At 36.7% G+C, this 19,835-nt stretch overlaps 1 protein-coding gene across 33 annotated transcripts in view; it reads left to right on the forward strand.

The window, feature by feature from the left end:
• LOC117407165 (disks large homolog 2) overlaps nucleotides 1-18,526 on the forward strand; it is a 248,309-nt gene extending 229,783 nt beyond the window's left edge. For 19 of the 33 annotated variants that reach the window (XM_034923345.2, XM_034923350.2, XM_059030929.1 and 16 more), the window contains 7 exons: nucleotides 5,111-5,143; nucleotides 7,108-7,158; nucleotides 9,227-9,328; nucleotides 12,153-12,325; nucleotides 13,020-13,129; nucleotides 13,735-13,826; nucleotides 14,594-18,526. In XM_034923345.2, coding sequence (XP_034779236.2) covers nucleotides 5,111-5,143; nucleotides 7,108-7,158; nucleotides 9,227-9,328; nucleotides 12,153-12,325; nucleotides 13,020-13,129; nucleotides 13,735-13,826; nucleotides 14,594-14,700 — 668 coding nt within the window. In that variant the 3' untranslated portion in view covers nucleotides 14,701-18,526. Of the gene's footprint in view, nucleotides 1-475; nucleotides 522-2,465; nucleotides 2,508-5,110; nucleotides 5,144-7,107; nucleotides 7,159-9,226; nucleotides 9,329-12,152; nucleotides 12,326-13,019; nucleotides 13,130-13,734; nucleotides 13,827-14,593 lie in introns of those variants that run through there. The other 14 variants (XM_034923354.2, XM_059030933.1, XM_034923362.2 and 11 more) reach the window with 8 other exon arrangements.
• Nucleotides 18,527-19,835: the final 1,309 nt, after the last annotated feature.

Here is a 19,835-nt window from a genome sequence, read left to right on the forward strand (position 1 = left end):
AACTTTCAAGGGTTGTGTCACCTTCATGCACACACACACAAACCTTGGGCAAGAGACACACACAAAAATACCACCAGGTGTGGCACTGACACGTACATCCTGGCATCCCTACATCCAGACAGGCAGGCGAGGTACTGTAGTACTACTGTGACCAATGTCTGAATGCACTCTGGGCCCCATTCTAGTGCTGTAAGAAATAAATTCTGATCTGGATCTTTTTCTTTTAAACATACTGTATTTCTAAATATTTAAAAGATTACTTTTGTTCTCTCTCTCAAAATATCACAACCTCAAAATGAATCTCAAGCAGAAGCAGGGTTTATTTTTTCCACTGCTGAATGAAGCGGGGCCCCAGGTTGCTCAGTGTGCAGCGTCTGTCATGGTAGTATCCAGGTGAACTCCACTGACTTCTTCCTTCCTCTTCTGCGGTTATTCCTCTTCTCTCTCATTGCTCTCTTTGGGGACCGCTGTGTAGGACATCCCTGGAGTAGGTGACGACGGGTATGGAACAAAGACTCTGAGTAAGTCCTCAGGAATGGGCACTTCTGTAACTTCTCACTCTTTTATTTTTTTATTATTATTTATTTTCCTTTTTTTTAACAAATTACCTTCAAGGACCTGTTAGCATGCACAGATAGAATGCTTGAGTCCCGAATGCTTCAGTGTTTCTTTTCTTACTGGCTTCCTACCCTTTCCTCTCTGCATGTATTGTTTTATTTATAATAGAAAAGGCAAACAACAACGTAGGGAACTTGTTTTATGCCCTATTTTGACCTTTTGACCATGACTTGTATTTCAGTAGTTCTCTAGTACACACAGTAGCAAAACAAACAAAAAAAATGTATAGAAATGTTTTGAGGAGGTGTATCTGTCAGTGTTTCATGTGATACAAAAGAAGACACATATTCTCAATATCTGTAGTGTACACAGCACTACTCTTCAGGCAATTATTTAAATGTGAATATAAAGCATGTGCCAGCGCATAAAGGGAAAGTGAACATAATTTCCCTTTAAAAGTGGAAACTTCAGTTGACTGTAATTGCAGACGTTTCGCAGCAAAATGTTTTAAGTTTTAAAAGCAACCTTTAAATTATGCACCACTCTGTTTGGCGTTTAATTTTATTTCTTATACAAAGAAAGCAATACTTATTCCAGCAGCATTTTGTTTTTGTTCATTTATTGTGTGACCTTTAAAAAAAAAAAAACTGGTAGAAGTGGTTGCATCTATTGAACTAATCAAAAAGACACAAATGGGGTAATTTAATTTAGTTTTGTGTCCCATCTCTCGACGAAAGTGAACGTTAGGAAACGTAATTAAAAGAAAAATATTTTTGGTTTATAATTGTTTGCGGTTCACATTGGGTGCAAACTATCTCAATAAATCTCTTTGCATTCTCTACCAGTTTAAGTGAAGTTTCCACTTTGTTTGTTAGAGTCATTGTTTCATTCGTATACTGTAAGGACACATTCCAGAACTCCACTCTGCTGTTCAATGTTGAGCCTGATTGTTGAGCAGCAGGGACTCAACAAACGCACTGCTTATGCACTGTGTTGAGGCAACCAGATCAACACAGAAAATCAACAGTGACGTGTTCCAAAACATTTTTCAGTACCTGCGTTCAGGATGAGTCACCATTGAGTTCTGGAATGCGCCTGTACCAGTGGAACAAATTATTAGCACACGTCTTGTGTAGCGTGTTTCTTTATATTATGTGTTTTCAGAAGACTTGTCTTTCTTCAGTCCCAAAGGTTCAGCATGAAAGATAAAATACTTTTTGGAATGTCTTTGTGAAATGAGTTCTTCTGGTGCCAACCTGCAACACAGGACATAGTTTCTGAGCATTTACACCAGTCTAATTGTTTTAAAGGAGAAAAAACACCTGTTCATTAAAAAAATAAAACTGGCACCCAACAACAAATTAGTCAGGCCCTGTAAATGTATTAGGTAATTATTCTGTGGACTGGAGTTGAATACATGACCCACAGGCCTACCTTTCTGGTTGGTACATTTTTTGTGCCTTTGTTGGCATTAAAAAAAAAAAAATAATCTAAAGCTAAAGTTTTCTTTAATAATTTTACCCTAAATTACAATTCAATAGTTTCTGTTCACTACCCTTTTCTATATCTTAGTCTTCCATGCAAGCTACTCCTTCACAGTCCAGCTTCCATGGCAAAGTAGTTTCAGAGAGATGCAATGCCATCCCTCCAAGAAGCTAGGTTACCACAAGTCATCCATATTCTGTATATGATGGCCATTACTTATGATTTTCTATGACCATTAGATACACTGTTTGACAAGGATTCAATGATGTGCTAACAATTTTGACGATGTGTAAAAATCCCTTTTTTTTTCTTTTAAGTTTTTTGGAGATTGCTGCCAAGCATGCTTTAAAACAACGGCTATTTGAAGTTGTCGCTGCCTTTTGTTTCTGCTTGTTCTATAATCTGCTGTGTTGTTATTGCAGAATATGCTACTTCTATCGACAGCGATAGTAAGAGTAGCTACAGTAAGTTTCTTTGTTTGGTTCTTTGTTTTTGTTTCATTTTAATTCTTTTTTCTTGCTTTTTGGCTGCTTTGTTTTGGTTTTCATTGAACACGCACGTTAGGCAAGCAGGTTACAAGTTGCTTGTTTGTTTCCAAGCAGAGCCCTTCTGAAAGGTTCAGTGATGCCTTTATTAATGTGTTTCTTTTTAAGTAGCATGGTATTCTTTTGTTTTGTGTCGATGTCTGCTTTCCTGTTGTCGAGGCTGAGAGGACCACGACACAATTTTCTTCTTTGTTCCTGTGCTTTCTAATTTGTCACATGAATAATCTGACAGATATTGCTGTCCTCATTTTTATTCCCCAGTGACTGTCTGTAATATTGTTTTCCGCACTCAAAAGTAATTGCCTTTTAACAATGAAATATGCTTGTAGCACATCCAGGCACACTATTAGCTTCAAAATACACTTCAAATGATATTTACACAAGTCATTAATCATATTGGAGAATCTATGGTCAGCCCTTAATGAAGTGGATGACCGTTACTGCCCTTCAGTTCTGACCTTCATTCACTTCTTTCTTAAATGTCTGCCTTTAAAGCCAAGGATTACTGTAACTTAAAATACTTTTTGAATGATTGTTTGTCCTGTCATGGAACAGAACTACTAAGGGTTTGCTTTTGTGCTTTGCACCCTCTTTTATATATATATATATAAATATGGACTGGAGAGGAGGGCTATAGTAGAAAATTACTGACCCGAGGGAAGACTATTGTTACCGACAGGGATTGCACCTTTAATTCAGAGATTGTAGATCCTACCAAAGTTTTCGTGCACTGTGTTGTATGTGCTCCGTGCGCTGCCATTGCTGGTAGTGTCACGTGTGCTGTTCAGTTTGTTGATATGTAAATAAATCCTGTTCACCTGTAGGGCATATCAACTTCAACCTCCGTCTCGATCTCCTACCTGTCACTCAGCAGCAAATGCACGCACCCACAGGGCAGACGGCTACTCTGTCACAAGCAGTCTTGTAACAATTGTAAGTCGCCCTGGATAAGGGCGTCTGCTAAGAAATAAATAATAATAATAATAATAATAATAATAATAATACAGCATAAGTAAATAAATAAATAACATCAATAAATAACAGGCAATGTTTTTGAAGCTCATACCGTATAGTTAGCAGAGTTTTTCTCTGTCTGTCTGGTTTGCTGGCTGCTGCATAATCCAGTTTATATCCTGCCCGTCATATTTGTTTACATCGTCGAGTTGAATTTCAGGAAGTCAGAAAACAGTGACATTTTAATCACCATTTTAGTGTTTGTTGGAGCATCCTTATTTTGTAGTGTGAAAAAGGGGGCAAAGCTTAAAGGAAACACTTAGTAATTCATATATACATCGCAAAGCCCATTATTTTCTTTTGCAGTCTAAAGTTGATCTCTTCTGGTTTTTTATTTTGTTTGTTTTTTGACAAATATGCAAAATCATCTTTGACCTTTACGTTACACTCACCGGGAAGTCTGACTAGCGATGATAAAGATGTCCTTTTACAGACGCCAAAGTAATCCAGTGCTATTCTTAAGCTTTGCAAAGTGCTTGTATCTTCAAAACTGAACAGGAGTTTATTTTGAATGCTTTGTTAATACATAACAACCAGTTAGATCAGAATTTATATCTTAATTTTGATCTTGCATTATAAGTAATGCAGCACAATTTCAGTTTAACGTAATGTTTAAGTTTAATGTAGTACACAGTTGCTGCAGTTTGTTCCATTTTCTATTTGGCGTTCAAGGTACACAGCTTTTAGAATACAGTACAGGATGTCTACCTATTATGCCTTCAGATACGTTGCCAGGTAACCGTGGATTTCAGACATGATTGCCTCAGAGCTGTCCATCCAGAGTCTCACTGGTCTTGCGACGAGACAACAAACCATTGACAGCAAGCCGCAGAAAAGCAGTCTGTATTGAATATCCACACTTTATCAAGATAAACTTCAGATCGGAGAAAAGGCAGTCCCACATGAGCACAGAGTGTTTGTAGAAATCTACTGCATGTGTCTAAACTATATCAGTATACTATACTTTTTTGTTCAGACATATTAGGACACCTGTAATCACCAAGGATGCCAGCCTTGTGCTATATACATCTTGTATACCTCTTTTAAAAGGACCTAATAAAATACAGTTGGTACTATAGTCTAGTGTAAGGGCAACGATTTCTATAAGACCCCATTCAAGTTTTATATAAACCCCTAAAATGCAATAACTGTACCAGTAGATCCTTATGATCCTTATGTAAGGAAAACAAAATGCCCATCACTTTATATGACACCAGCTTCTGTAATTAGGCGTTCACCACTACAGATGGCATTTAACAACTGATGGATTAAGACACATTGTTTTTCTATTTTCAGTCATCCAAAACAGTGGTTATCAGTCCTTGTTTAATGCACATGGAATTTGCAGCCTAGCATGATTTGTGAATTCACCAGAAAAGGGTTTAAAACCTTTGTTATGCCATATCCATTTTTATTTTTAAATAGGACCGTGCTATAGAAAAAGAGGGTGTAATTATCTTCAGCTAGCAATTGTGTGATTTGACGTCAATTCTTTGCTTATTACACAGCTGGAATCAAGGGACTGACAGAATGGGTATGCAGTAAGTAAAGGGTACTACCTTCTTCAAATTGCAACATAGAAAGATTCTCCTCTAGATGTTCATATTTTATGTGTATCCGTCCAATCCTAAATCCATTTTAATTTCTGTCTTACCCTTTTTTAACCATACATCTTTCCCACCTTGTGCTGTATATCTATCTATCTATCTATCTATCTATCTATCTATCTATCTATCTATCTATCTATATACACACACACACACTACGGTAGAATATATGCCCTTCAGTGCAAATGCCACCCCATACCATAACATTTCAATATTGTTAACTTTCTGTGTATCAGGTAACACCTGCAGTAGCTCTTCACAGGGCTACTGTGTATTGCTTTGTATTACTCTCTCTGTATTAACATTCCGCTATAGACATTCAAGATGTTTGAAAAGACTTCACATTGTCAGAAAATTAACTTAAAAACCTCCCTTTCCAGTTGACAAGGCTGGCATCCTTGACGTCACACTTTGTCAGAATATAGTATCTGTAAAAATCGTAACATCTTAGATGGCCAATTCATGTGTTTTCGTGGGCTGCTGGTACTGTATACATTACATTCTTTTATTTTACCCTTGGATATTTTCAAACTAGTTCAAAGCTATTTCTGTAAAAAATAAAAGAAACCATTCACAGCCCTACTAAAATACAGGAGACACTTTATTGTCAAAGAGAAGGCCCATTTTTTAAAACATACACAGTGTCAACAGGGTTATGAGAAAAAGAGTATCATTCAATTGATCTAAACGGTGTTGAATGTACACAATATTATTTATACAGAGAAACCCACCAAGAGACTCGTGTGTTCTACTAGGTGTTTGATTTGTATAACCTTTATTTGCTTTTATTTATTTAACCTTTTTATTTAATTACCTAAACAGAGGTAGTATGTATATCCACCACTCTTAAGATCAGTTGAATATAAGCAACCTGTCCACAGGTAGCAGCAAGACTCCACAAGCACAAACCTCATAGGAGCACATTGACCTCCGGCATTGTTAAACGGGATCCATCCATTGAAAAGCAACTGAGGGAAACTGCAGGGGGAGTTGGGAGTTCAAAACTAAATCTGATTGACTGTTATGGGCAAAATGATATATACTCTGTCCATTAAGTTCTCTGAAGCCATATATCACATGCAGATCGATGGACAGCTTGCATATGATGATGTCTGCAGTGCTGTGGCTTTGCAGGGCATCTGATTGCTCTTGATGGGAAGACAGCCTGTGATCTGCAGTGGTCCCCCTCTGGTGTTTTACCAGGAGGTGTCTTTTAATTTCAACAAACAACTGGGGAACTCTGATCTGTCTTTTGACCTCTCTGTTGTACTCTACTATACTGCTACACACATTACTGTGGGGTTTTTATGAACAATAAAATCAAGTAATGAAGAAGTAAAATAATGAATGTGCAGTGCAGAGAAGAAAAAAAAAATCACAGCTGAACTGTTTCCCCTTCGTATGATTTCTAAGCTTGTAAACTAAAATGAATGAGCTTAACAGTTGGTAATGTGAAAATAAAATGCAATAACAATGTGCTGGTTTCATCGGATCACTTTCAGGCTTTTTATCTGTGTACTTGTCTATCTGTGTTTTCAGCTGGCTGCGTTTGAATTGCACATTTGTAATTAATCTTTTTTGTGCCAGTGACATTACCAAACCATGGAAGGAACAGGTACACTGTAGTTTACTTCTGATCACAGAGTAGCTGTACTTCTGAACAAAATGCTGTGTCCAGACAGTGTACAGCTGTAGTATTGCAGTGTTTAATTGGACTCATGTATACAGTGCACAGTAAAGAGGTCTTCTAGCACAGTGATGCAGCAGCCTCCAAGCACAGCGATGCAGCAGCCTCCAAGCACAGCGATGCAGCAGCTTTATACTGAAGGTTTAGCTGGACTAAGTTATCATCAACCCGTACCCAGTGACACCCAGCATTTCCTCTTTTGTACCACCAGGGACTCCAGAGGACTTGATTCTCTCCTATGAACCTGTCACCCGGCAAGAAAGTAAGTGCACCTCTTTTGTCCATGTATTCAGAAGAGTTTTGTGTGCTATGAAAATATGAAATTGCTAGAAAGGCTTGCACAACATCCTACAGTATGTACATTCCTACAATCATAAAAATCCAGTATATCCAGTTTTGGACAAAATCCACGCTAGGTAACACCTTGTATACACAGAGTATAAAGTTATTGGCTTGAGCCTAAACCCTGGCACAGAATATTGGACAACAGTACTGTATAATGTTTGGTACTCTTTTAGCTCAACAGAGCACTAACGGTAGTGACATACCAGAAACTTTTGGGCCTGATACGCACAGACAACACAACAGTGGTGGCCTACATCATCCACCAGTCTCTATCATGCGGCTCACAAGCTTTTGCTATGGGCACATGAGAACCTCCTCTCACTGCGGGCAGTTCATCTACCCGGGGTGACGAACTGGGTGGCGGACCTTCTTTCAGGGAGAGTCCCCAGCAACTCGGTGTGGTGGCTTCACCCCGAGGTGGTAAGCCTCATCTGGGAGAAGTTTGGTAGAGCAGAGATAGTCCTCTTTGCATCCCAGGAATTGACCCCACAACTTGTCCCATGGCACTAATACTGCAATTTTTGCAGGACCTATCTAGCAGCTATTTCAGCTTGCCATGTCAAGATTGACTCGGTCTCCCCAGGAGCTCACTTCCTGGCAGGGCAAATTTTAAAAGGGGATCGGCGGCTTCGTCCACCTATGAAGGACATTGTGCCTCATTGGAGGCTGAACGAGGTGCTTAATGCACTCATGAACACTCCATTTGAACCCCTGCATTCAGCTGATCTGAAATGTTTATCATTTAAAGCATCATTCTTGCTTGTTATCACCTCTGCATAGCGGGTGAGATGCAGGCATTCTCAATTGCAAAAGCCTGCTTAATTTTTACAGAGGCCAGGACAAAGGTCACGCTCTGTACCAACACTGCCTTCTTGCCTTCTCGGCGTTCCATGTCAACCAGTCTGTGGAACTGGAGGCTTTCCATCAACCTTCTTTCTGTCTGACAGGGAGCAACAGCTCCATATGTTCTGCCAAGTTCGGGCCCTGGCATACTACGTTAACAGGACGAAAAGTTGGAGGCAGTCCGAACTATTTTTTGTCTGCTATGGGGCCAGGTCCCATGGTCAAGCCCTGTCTAAGCAGCGGCTATCCAAGTGGATAACAGACACGGTCAGGGCTGCCTATGAACTGGCCAACTTGCCCCTCCAGAAAAGCTCACTGCCCATTCCACCAGGGGCCTTCATGGGCTTTATTCTAGGGTGCATCTGTCAAGGACATATGCAATGCAGCAGTGTGGGCTACTCCCCATACCTTCACTGCATTCTACAGACTGAATGTTGTGGATCCTCAAAATCCTGGTTTTGGACTAGAGTGTTAAGGGTGGCTTCCCAGTTGACCCTTACAACACAGGCATAGTGGTGAAGCTCTCCCTCAGTTTTTTCACCCTAGCTACTTGCTACTGGGGTTCTGAATGGTAACGCACAAGGCAGCCGTTGGCTTAGCTTTGTAGCATTCAGGTTGTTCCGCAATCTTGCCCTTGCGACGGCTTTGGTACACTCACCCATTCGGTAATGGTTACATTTCGTACTTGAAGGGGAACGTTAGGTTATTATCATAACCATGGTTCCCTGAAATAGGAATGTAACCATTAACCTTCATGGTCACTGTGTCCATGATTGCAGCAGGCTTGAAGGAAAAATGATGCTGAGATCTGTGAGCGCAGTCCTTTTTATCCCTCGGGGGCAGGGCCACGACTGTGTCACAGGCTCAGAGAACAGCTGTGGCATACAATAGTCAGGATCCGGGTCTTTAGGAGGTGAATACCCATTCGGTAATGGTTACATTTCTATTTCAGGTAACCAGGGTTATGATAATAACCTAACATTTTCTACTTTAAATGTGATGGAATAAGCAATGTTACTAATTTACTTATACCAGCTTAAAATGTCACTAGAACTTTACTCATTCATGCATGCATTTTTATATTTTTTTATGTACTGTTGTCATATCTGTAATATAATTATTATCTTTTTTTTTTTAAATAGTTAACTACACCAGACCTGTTATCATCTTGGGACCAATGAAAGACAGGATCAATGATGATCTGATATCTGAATTCCCTGACAAGTTTGGATCGTGTGTCCCACGTAAGTAAATCAATCCAATAGCAGTGCTGGCTCCATCACTGACTGCTATTAACCATTTCCTTATGTGTCTGTGATGCTGCAGTCTTATCAAGTTAAACCACAGAAGCATAGAACTTTGGACCCAATATGATATCTTAAAGGGTACATAAGGACCTTTTTATTTTATTATGTTACATGTTCCCATGTGTTGCTACAACTGTTTACGTAAGGTGTGTGTTTTTTTTTTTTTTTTTTTACATTTTGACCACTTAAAAGTTTTTAAAAATTTAAAACAATATACACACCTTACGTAAACAGTTGTAGCAACACATGGGAACATATAAGAAGCTGTGTTTTATATAATTGCAAACCATCATTTATTTTAGTTCAATAACATTAATTGCAAATCAATTTAAAGCCCTGTTAGCTATTGCCTCTCCAAAGCTATACCTCCCTCAGCTTACCACGATACCCAGTAAATCTAAATCTGAAGACTCTATGCTCTTAGGCAGTAAATGATCTGCTTTTTTGACATTAAAGATTGATTAATTTAAAACATACAGTTCCGGAATAGAAAACGAAGCTAATTTGTCAGTGAGCTGGAGTACTGTATGCAGGTACAGTATATTGTGATTATGTTTCATCATTGTGAGTAATAGCGATTGTATATATTGGAGATATACAATCTCTAATTGTGAACATCCCTGTAATCATAATGACCCCTGTGCTATTGAGTCCTTCAGCAAAACTAAACACTCCTCAATACCACTATGATATTGTGCTTAAGCATAAGTGCGTCATTTCACTCCGCTGCAAAAATAAATGACATTTTCCAAATTCTCTGCAATTTTGAAATTCTGCATTTTCTTGTTGGATATTTATTCAAGTGAGTTCATCATTGTGTAGGTGGTGAGGATATGTATTACTGTACTTAAGATAAACAGACATGCTCTTTAACTATCTGTGGTCAGTTTATTTAACAATACATTCAATTCAGTATACTATGTTTCTATTTTATGTATCTACCCTCATATTAAATATGATGTTTTTGTTCCTTACATTAAATATTTGTATTATTATTAGTTTTTTTTAAACTCCAGTGAAACTTTCCTGCGTTAGCCAAGTTTCCTCATTATAGGCTATTCTGTATGATTTTCAATCTTAATTCCTTTATGTATCTTTTCATTTATTTTGAAAACCTAACAATGCAGCTAACTTTTCAGGGCGTTTTGGTAAGTAAGCAAATAACTCATTGGTACAGAATATAGTACGATTTCACTTGGCAAATTAAAAAAAAATCAAATTACTCTACAGGATACACTTTTTAGATATGCTAGAAGCTAGATTATTCCACTTTATATTAAAATGCTAATAACATGGTATTCTGTCCCTGTAAAAGGTTTGATAGATCATATTTATTTACTGTGTATTTAGATAATAAAATGATCTAAAGCAGGGGTTCTCAAACCCAGTCCTGGGGACCCCCTGTGTCTTCTGGTTTCCATTCCAGCTGAGCTCTCAATCACTTAACTAAACCCTTAACTGAACTAATAATTTGCGTAATTAGACCTTTTAAATTGTCCCCAGCTCTTAAACAGTTGGAGAGTTCAAGTTACTTCTAAAATGTTATAGCTAACTCGAAATCTGCAACTGTTTAAGAGCTGAAAACAAGTACAAATGTGTAATTAAGCAAATTATTAGTTCAATTAAGGGTCTAGTTAAGTAATTGAGAGCTCAGCTGGAATGAAAACCAGCAGACACAGGGGGTCTCCAGGACCGAGTTTGAGAAGCCCTGATCTAAAGAAAGCTTATGCAAAAGAGTGGAGCATCTGTAGCGATGCAATTAAATTACCAGTAAGTATTACAGATGTGTTGTTTTGCAATGAATGACTATAATGTGTATTAATGGTCTGCACCTGCAACCTTCTCTTAACGTATGTATTACTTATGTATTATGTTCTTTGCACAAGCTGTATTGAATAAATAATAAATGTCATACTGACTAATTACTGTACCCCTCCGACTGTTTGACACTTTGGCTTCAAGGGATCTTGTAACTGTGGTCACAGTTGCAGTCATATATTGTGTATTGGTTTTATGGCAAGGCATTAGTCAAGTTGTTTTGGGGGCAGTCACAGTGTTGAATAACCTTGTATTGCACAAATCAATGTAAGGTCTGTTAGCAAAGAGGCTGACTTTTAAAACTGGCTCCAGACTGAATGTCTGTATCAGCGTAGCCTTTCCTGGCTCCCTGCTTTCTTGCATGAAGAGGCTGCTCCTGCATCCAAGGGCACATCTCCAGAGCACCATCACAACCAGCAAACCGGAAAACAGGCCCAGGAATTCAATTTCCCATTTCAGTAAATCTCTTCACTCAGCCCGACCAGCAAAATCACCTCCAAACAAGCGATTTCTTATCATCTATCAGAAGACTCTGAACTACTGCTACTTTCGCAGAAGCTCCTTGCGTAGACTTAACATCAACAGTATTGTATACGGCTTGTTTTTATAAATTATATATACTGGTATTGCATATTTGTAGACAACACAAGACCAAATTACTGTATTACACCTCTCATTAGTGTAGGACAGTTCTCAGTAGTGTTGAAACAGGTATAATTAAATATATATTGTTATGGATACAAGAAAGATATTTTCTTGCCCCTTTGTCATAACAAGAGTTATGTACTGAACACCTGGGTTGCCTAATGTTTAGTTGTGTTATCCAAGTATGCTAGCTTTAATTAGTTTGTCTTTAGTTTATCTTAGCCCTGCATTATTATTCATCAGTAGAGTAATTTTTTTTTAATCATCCTTTTCCTTTGCTTGTATTTCTTTCATGAAGACACCACAAGACCAAAGCGTGACTACGAAGTGGACGGAAGGGACTACCACTTTGTCATCTCAAGAGAACAAATGGAAAAAGACATCCAAGAGCACAAGTTTATTGAAGCTGGGCAGTATAATGACAATCTCTACGGAACCAGCGTCCAGTCTGTGAAATACGTTGCAGAACGGGTAAGGAGGACTTAGAAATGACACTTGTGCATCTGAAGACGCCCTCCCGTGGGTGTGATCTTTAAGATCAATTCAGGAATGATTGATAAATTCAGCAAAGCGGTGGTTCAGGCAGGGAACTCACTTTTAAGCTACAAAGGGCTTTATATCTTACCTCAATCCATTCGTCCCTGTTGTGCATCAGAGTTTGCCTCCTCCTCCCCCGCCTCCACCTGTTTTTCAGCTTCGTTTAAAGGGAGGGCAGCTATCCTGTCCTCCTCCCCATGGTTTCCCTACAGTCAGCCTCTCCACTCTCAGCAAACTAAACTATGTGCAGGGTTACCTCGAAGGACGATGCCAAAGATGTAATGGGAATATGTCCAACGTAGTGTTGTCATGTCTAAGCTTTAATAAATATTGTTCTTTCTATTGCATGGGTTTTCTCGACTGAACAAAGGTTTTAATCCATTTTCTCTTATAGCACTCCCCCTCCCCCCTTGTCTTCTGTGGAAGATCTTGAGTTGTTTTTTTTTTTTCAAAGACAGTAATATATAATTAAACCTGCTGCTTCCTGGTATCTTATCACTTCCAGTGTTGTACAGCAGCTTCATTTGTGGATTTAATGTATATTAATAGAAATGATCTGTAATATTAGAATGTAAATGCTGCATCAGATCATAAACAATGACAGGTTGTGTTACTGCCGTCCCAACAGGGCAAGCACTGTATACTTGACGTATCAGGAAATGCTATTAAAAGATTACAAGTTGCACAGCTTTACCCAATTGCCATCTTTATTAAGCCCAGATCTGTTGAGTCTTTAATGTAAGTATCTCATATATTTCCATTCATAGTGACAGTTTTTTTAAGAGCATCTTGATTACAAATATTAAATGTACCTATTTAACAATCTAACGCAGGTTATTTAAAGTACAATATGTGCCTGGAATGCCTTTCTAAGAATATAATGCTATTGTTTTTCACTGTGTATCCTGTGTATGTATTGCATGGCTTGTAAATGTTTTTATGATACAGTATGTTAAATGCTAGAATGATGAGGCACGCGCCAAAGTGAATTTAATCAAGACACATTCCATTTAAGTCTATGGCAACATACAGAAAAAAAAATGTATGTGTTTTTGCAGGCATAGTCTAAACAGATCTGCCAAGCACTTGCATCTAATTCGCTGTTGCAAACCAGATGCTAATTCTGTGCAGATTAACTTTATCTGCAACCTTCCAACATACTGAGAATGCCAAAGTATGTGTTTGCATTCAACAAGTGGCTAAATTGAAGATGCTGGAAAGTATCCTTTCCATTGAATCTGTCTTTCTCACTGACGTTAGCTTATGTTAAGGTGACCAGTAGGTTTGTTTGTACTGTATGCTGTCAAGATAGGAAAATAATATGAACCAATTCCATCTCTAAGGGAAATGAATAAAAGACTGACGGAGGAGCAGGCAAAGAAGACATATGACAGAGCCATCAAGCTAGAACAAGAGTTTGGCGAGTTCTTCACAGGTAAATTATTTTTACATGCATATGAATTAGTTTACCACAGATGGAAATAGTTTACCATAGTGGTTTTCAACTGTGCAGGAGTCAGTGTAAAGTGCCTGCAACGTATAGGCTGATTTATAAAGACATCTCATTAGAATCGCAAATGTTTGCATAGCATGACAGTACTGTACATGTTTGGGATGTAATGGGATATTTTCATCAGCTCCCCCCCTAACACTTATATTGCTTATTATGCACCGATTTCACTCTAAATCTATGAATTTCATCTGTGGCAGTACTTTTCATTAATTGGCATGTAACTGTCTATCTGCTACACAGCCTGTATATGGAGGAGGGTGGAGGGGGAGCCTGGGTTATCCTGTTGTGGATTGGTTCGTTAGTGATCTGTATACAGTGCATTATTGATTCCAGATAGATAGAGAGATAGATAGATTTAGCATATGCTTGTGGAAATAATGGACAGAGGATGGTATCATTTATGTATTTGAAGTTGAGTGTTTTTATTAGATTTGGCTTTCTTGTACAACAAACACATTTAAAACAAACACTGTTAAAAAGTAGTAATCTTTACTACCAACCAATCATAACTTGTCCAGGCAGCTTTGGTTTACCTGTTAATGGTGCATCATAAAACTCTTCCCTCATTTGGAGACGGGGCAGTCTCTGAATATACGAAGAGTAAACTTGAATTGGTTTCCCTTGTTTTAACGTTTGTTCATGTTGTGTTGATTCTTTAAATGGTTGTTGTTGTTGTTGTTTTCTTGCAGCTCTTGTTCAAGGAGACACCTTAGAAGACATTTATAACCACTGCAAATTAGTCATAGAGGAGCAATCAGGACCTTACATCTGGATTCCCTCAAAGGAAAAATTATAAAACCTCCCCAGGATCTGGGACTGCAAACATAGGAATAATTTGTAATATATTATTATTATTATTATTATTATTATTATTATTATTATTATTATTATTTGACTTTTTGTTATGGTTGCATTTTTTTTTTTTTTCGTTTTTCACTTTCAATATGAATGTACACCACAAAGTGTTTGAGGCTTTCTGACCTCAAAAAAAAAAAGGATAAGGTTATTTTTTTTTTTTGTTAAAACAACAGGAATCGATGTTGGACACAGATCCGTAAAAAAACAAACAAAACAAAAAAAAACGACATCCACACAACAATCTGTTATAAACATATGGAGGTAACGAATATAGATATCAGCTCCTGTCTCTATCCAAACATGTTCTAGCACTCAAGTGCCCTGAAGGTACCCATTGCACATTTGTGGTAAACACAGTTATTTTTTGTATCTATGCACACACGGACTCGAGTGTGTTTTTGTTTTGTTTGTTTATTTTATTATGTAGGAGTCTACATCACCTTAAATCGTTTATTTGTGTCTTCTGTGGGCTCTTAATGAAATATGTGTAATACATAATATAAAGAAAAAAAACGCTTTAACTAGTGGAAATAAAAAAGGGATTTAACTGTGTATGGGAATTTTGACACTAGATATTTTGAAATTTGTATTAATAGAGGACACTACAGCACAGATTAAAAAAATAATATTTATAAGAAAATATATAACTTTGTAAAAAGCAAATTTTATTGGTGGAAAATAAGTGTTTTGCGGTACATTTAGTACTGGCTGTTGGGATTGTTTAAAGAAAAACAAAGGGCAAACTGATGTATCTTAGGACAACAACTGCCACCTTAAAAAAAAAAAAAACACATGATGATATTGCTTTATTTTTTTGTTTTGCTACTTTACCTGACTGAAGACTTGGCCTTTTTGTGAGTTATACCTGGTGTTTGTTGGGTTGCCCCCTTCTGAAGTGAACAGAACCGGGTATGTACAGCTGAAACACTGAGGGGTCTACTGAATTCTATATTACTGGAATCCTGCTTGTGTTCCCCCCAGAGATGATATATTGACACGCCCCCTTAATGACATCACTGAATACAATGAGAAAATGTTCTGTGATACAGCAGGTTTACAGGTTTTATGGTGGCAGGATTACCATCTTCTGTTGTTTAAATCATTAAGCCCCCCTAGGACAGTCCTATCTTGTTGTTTCCTAATGCGCCTCATTGTAAGCGAAGGGGGAAAAAATGGAAATCAGCAGTATAGAAAGTATATTACACTGATTCCCATAAAAACAAGATTTAAAAGTTATGTCACTTATATATTCAAGTTGGAAATACTGTTAGATTTGTATCTTTTTTAAAAATCTTGACCAAATGCTTAGCCTTGTAATTATGTAATAAATGCATCATATCGTTCTTCATTTTTTAAAATTATTATTATTATTATTATTATTATTATTATTATTATTATTATTATTATTATTATTATTATTATTATTTCACAAGTTAAATTTAAAGCAGCATTTTTTTATTTATTGATTTGTTTTGTTAGGGATGTGCATGGAATGTAATAGGTAGTATTTATTGAAATTAAAATGTCTTGAATTTACTTTGATTTCCTTCAAGATTTTTGCACAGCACATAGTGCCACCTGATGGACAATTGCTAGTATTGCAGCAGATCGTGCATATAAGAACACAAGGGCATTTATGAACGAGAGGAAGCCATGTGGTCCATCAATGCTCAGCCAGCTCCTAGTAGCTGATATTCCTGCATACCCCTAATATTTATAACAATCTGCTGAGATGCATCATCTTTGCTTTAGAGCGAGGTCCGCTCTGCAACAGCTATATGCTATAGGTATAAACTGGAGCAAACAGCTGCAGGTACATGAAAACATCTATCTTTAAAATCTTCCAGTCTGTTCTGCAAACATCCAGCTGATTTCACTAGTTTATGTTTATTCCTTTTGTAATGCCATCATGTTAATATAGCAAAAAATAGCAGCACTAGATACAGGACTTGGGGGAAAAAAAGGAGATGTATTTTGCTATACAGTAGAATGTGGATTTATTAAACACAAGATCTGAAATTAAATTTGTGACATGCTCTTTAAATTTCCATATTTCCTAGAATATATATTTAAAGGTTTTATGAAGATAAAATTCGTACTGCTTTTTACTCAGGGTTGATGGACGACATGGGCTGGGTTGTGTATAAGCTACAGTAAACCACGCCCTAGCGTTTGTCAAGGGTTTTCTTGTTGCCTGTGACTGAAGCTCTTAATAATTATCCATGTAAAAAAATAAATAAATACAATACAGTATGTGCACTGCCATGTCAACCCATTGCTTATCTGCTTAGCAAATGCATCTTCTCATGTTACCCTCTAGTTTTAGGCATGCAACCTATCCTTTATTACTGTTACATGCTGTGTTTTTTCCAGTTCAAAGAGATATTCTGTGGCTAAGTACAATCAAAACATGACATAGGAATAGGTTGTTTGTGGTATTAATATTATATTATTTATTATTTTTATTTACCTTGATGTATTGTCATTTTCCCTTTTAGAGCCACCTTTGCACTTATTTAAAATATATATATATATATATATATATATATATATATATATATATATATATATATATATATAATGTGTTTTTACTCTCAGATTTTTTTTTATTTCATTTTTTTTTTTTTTTTTAATTGCAGTTCATAGTATTACACTCTGTACATACTACTCTTTAGCATAACATGTTTCATTTCAGATCCCCAATACAGGTTAAAAACTGGACACAGACACAACACTCAAATACTAAGAGACCCTTTGGTTGTAGATATATAATAATTCCATTCATTCCATTGGTGTAAGGAATAAAGCACAGTCAATATAAACTGAAATGTATATGTATCAAAAATAGTGTGTCTATTATTTAAGTATGATTGTTTTTTGTTTGTTTGTTTGTTTTCTGTTTGTGTGTGTGTGTATATATATATATATATATATATATATATATATATATATATATATATATATATATATATATATATACATGTGAAAGAATATCCTTTGCATACTGTTATGTACTATTGGTTGCTTTGGACATCACCTTAAATACTTTGCTCGAGGTATAAATGAAGGTATTATACTCTACTAAGCATCCATCTAAATTGTAAATTAAAGGTTTGGTGAGACTTTTAAAAAAATAAATAATGTCTTCATGTTTTTTTGTTTTTTTTTTGCTTGCTTGCTGTGTTCTAAAGTGAAGTTACTTTTTTTTTCTACAGTTGATAGATGAGGGCTCCACCTCTCCTTTGTGCCACAGTTAATTAACATATCATTTAAATATACTTTATCTTCACATAAGTAGTTAATTTGCACATAGCAACAGCCCGATTACAAATCAGCTTTAAAAGTCTGATGTTTAAGATTAACATAGACATATCTTTATATTAATTTGTATTATATTTTTTATCTGATGTTGTAAATCAGATATGCTTGCTTGGGGATGTGGCCAGTGTTTTAATAAATGTATTTATATACTTATAGCAACAATACTAATTGCAATTACGGCAGCCGTTAGAAAACTACATTCAATCATTTCTTCAGTTTGAAATAATTCTGCCAGTTCCCTTTCGGTACTCTGTGTGCTTTTCAGATAAATGAGAATGCAAATGAACCTTTTCTACCATTAGGCCTTATGAGTAATTTTACACCCCATTTGCTACCTTTTCCTCTCCAGATACAGCTTCCAAAATAGACAATTCATCTCTGGATTAAAGCTCTGGTAGTAAGGTTCCCTCAGCCCCAGAGGACAGCTCGGCACCCTGCAATAATACATGTTTTTATATCAGCACATAGATCAATTTCCAATCACTGCTCTGTCATATCGTAGTATCTCAAATTACTGGAAATCATGGAAGTCGTTGGAACAGTTAGAAAATAAAGCTGAGCACATTGAGCCCTTCATCTGTTCTGCAATGACAAGGCATGGTATTCAATATGATAAACTGAAAATATGCATAGTTTTATTAGGACCAAGTAGTGGTCTGGTTAAATGACACTGATTATTAGACTTCCAGATAATCGACTCTGTAATGTTGCTAACAACAGCCAATAAGCACAATTGATTTATGCAATGCAAAACTGTGATTACAAATGGTTTATACTTATAAAATGGCCTGATTGAACCAATTTGCTGAAAAGGAATCCAATTTTCAACCCATGAAATAAGTCTCAGTACACAGCTATGGCCAAAAGTTTTGCATCACCTAGAATTTTAGGATTGAGACATAATTAAAAAAAAAAAATACATAAATAAATAAATAAATAAATAAATAAAACCTTATATGAACATAATTTAGATATTTTATTTAACACCATGTAATCAAAACTACAAAGTGATATCACAATAGTAGTATTTCATGTAAGATTTCGAAATTACACATTTTTACATTTTTGTCGGTATATGGAAAAAAACTACAAAGCGGTATGTAATTCAGTGTGTTAACGCAACATTATTCAGCAGGTTTCATTCGACTTTATGATGCAACATTAGTTAAATCTATAGGGTGATGCAAAACTTTTACAGCCATAGCTGTAGACATTAAAGAAAAACAATAACAACTGTGAAGGCATACGGGTGACTTGGCATGTGGGCTGGTGTTTTACTGTGGTTAACGTAATTAAAGAAAGCCTATTCAAGTAAACAAATTTATAATTAACATCTCACTGCTGCAGCTTTAATGAATCATGAGATGACCGAGTCTTAACTTTGGCAAGGGGGTTCTTATTAATAACAGAAGCAGTCGAGTGTTTCTGTTTCTGCAGTGTTCAGCCATGTTACTGTACCTCTTTATTCAGCTGCTGACAGCATTCTCCTATCTTTTTGTGAAGTTGTAGTTGGCAGCGAAGGTTGCACGGTGTGCGGTGTTCATTTTGTCATGAATCATAAGAAAGAGCTGTTTTAATGAACCCATGGCAGAGAACTCAGAAATGCAGGCTTTCTGAATAAATGCCAAATCGATGGGTAAACAATGGCATGTTTTTATTGCAACGGCATTGCGTCTTTACTCGCTTGAATAAACAAAGCTGAAAAAAAGGAATGACCTGAAATGAAGTGTTATTGTTAAATGCAGATTTAAC

This window comes from Acipenser ruthenus, chromosome 9, assembly GCF_902713425.1.
Source record: "Acipenser ruthenus chromosome 9, fAciRut3.2 maternal haplotype, whole genome shotgun sequence".
NCBI classification, from domain to species: domain Eukaryota; kingdom Metazoa; phylum Chordata; class Actinopteri; order Acipenseriformes; family Acipenseridae; genus Acipenser; species Acipenser ruthenus.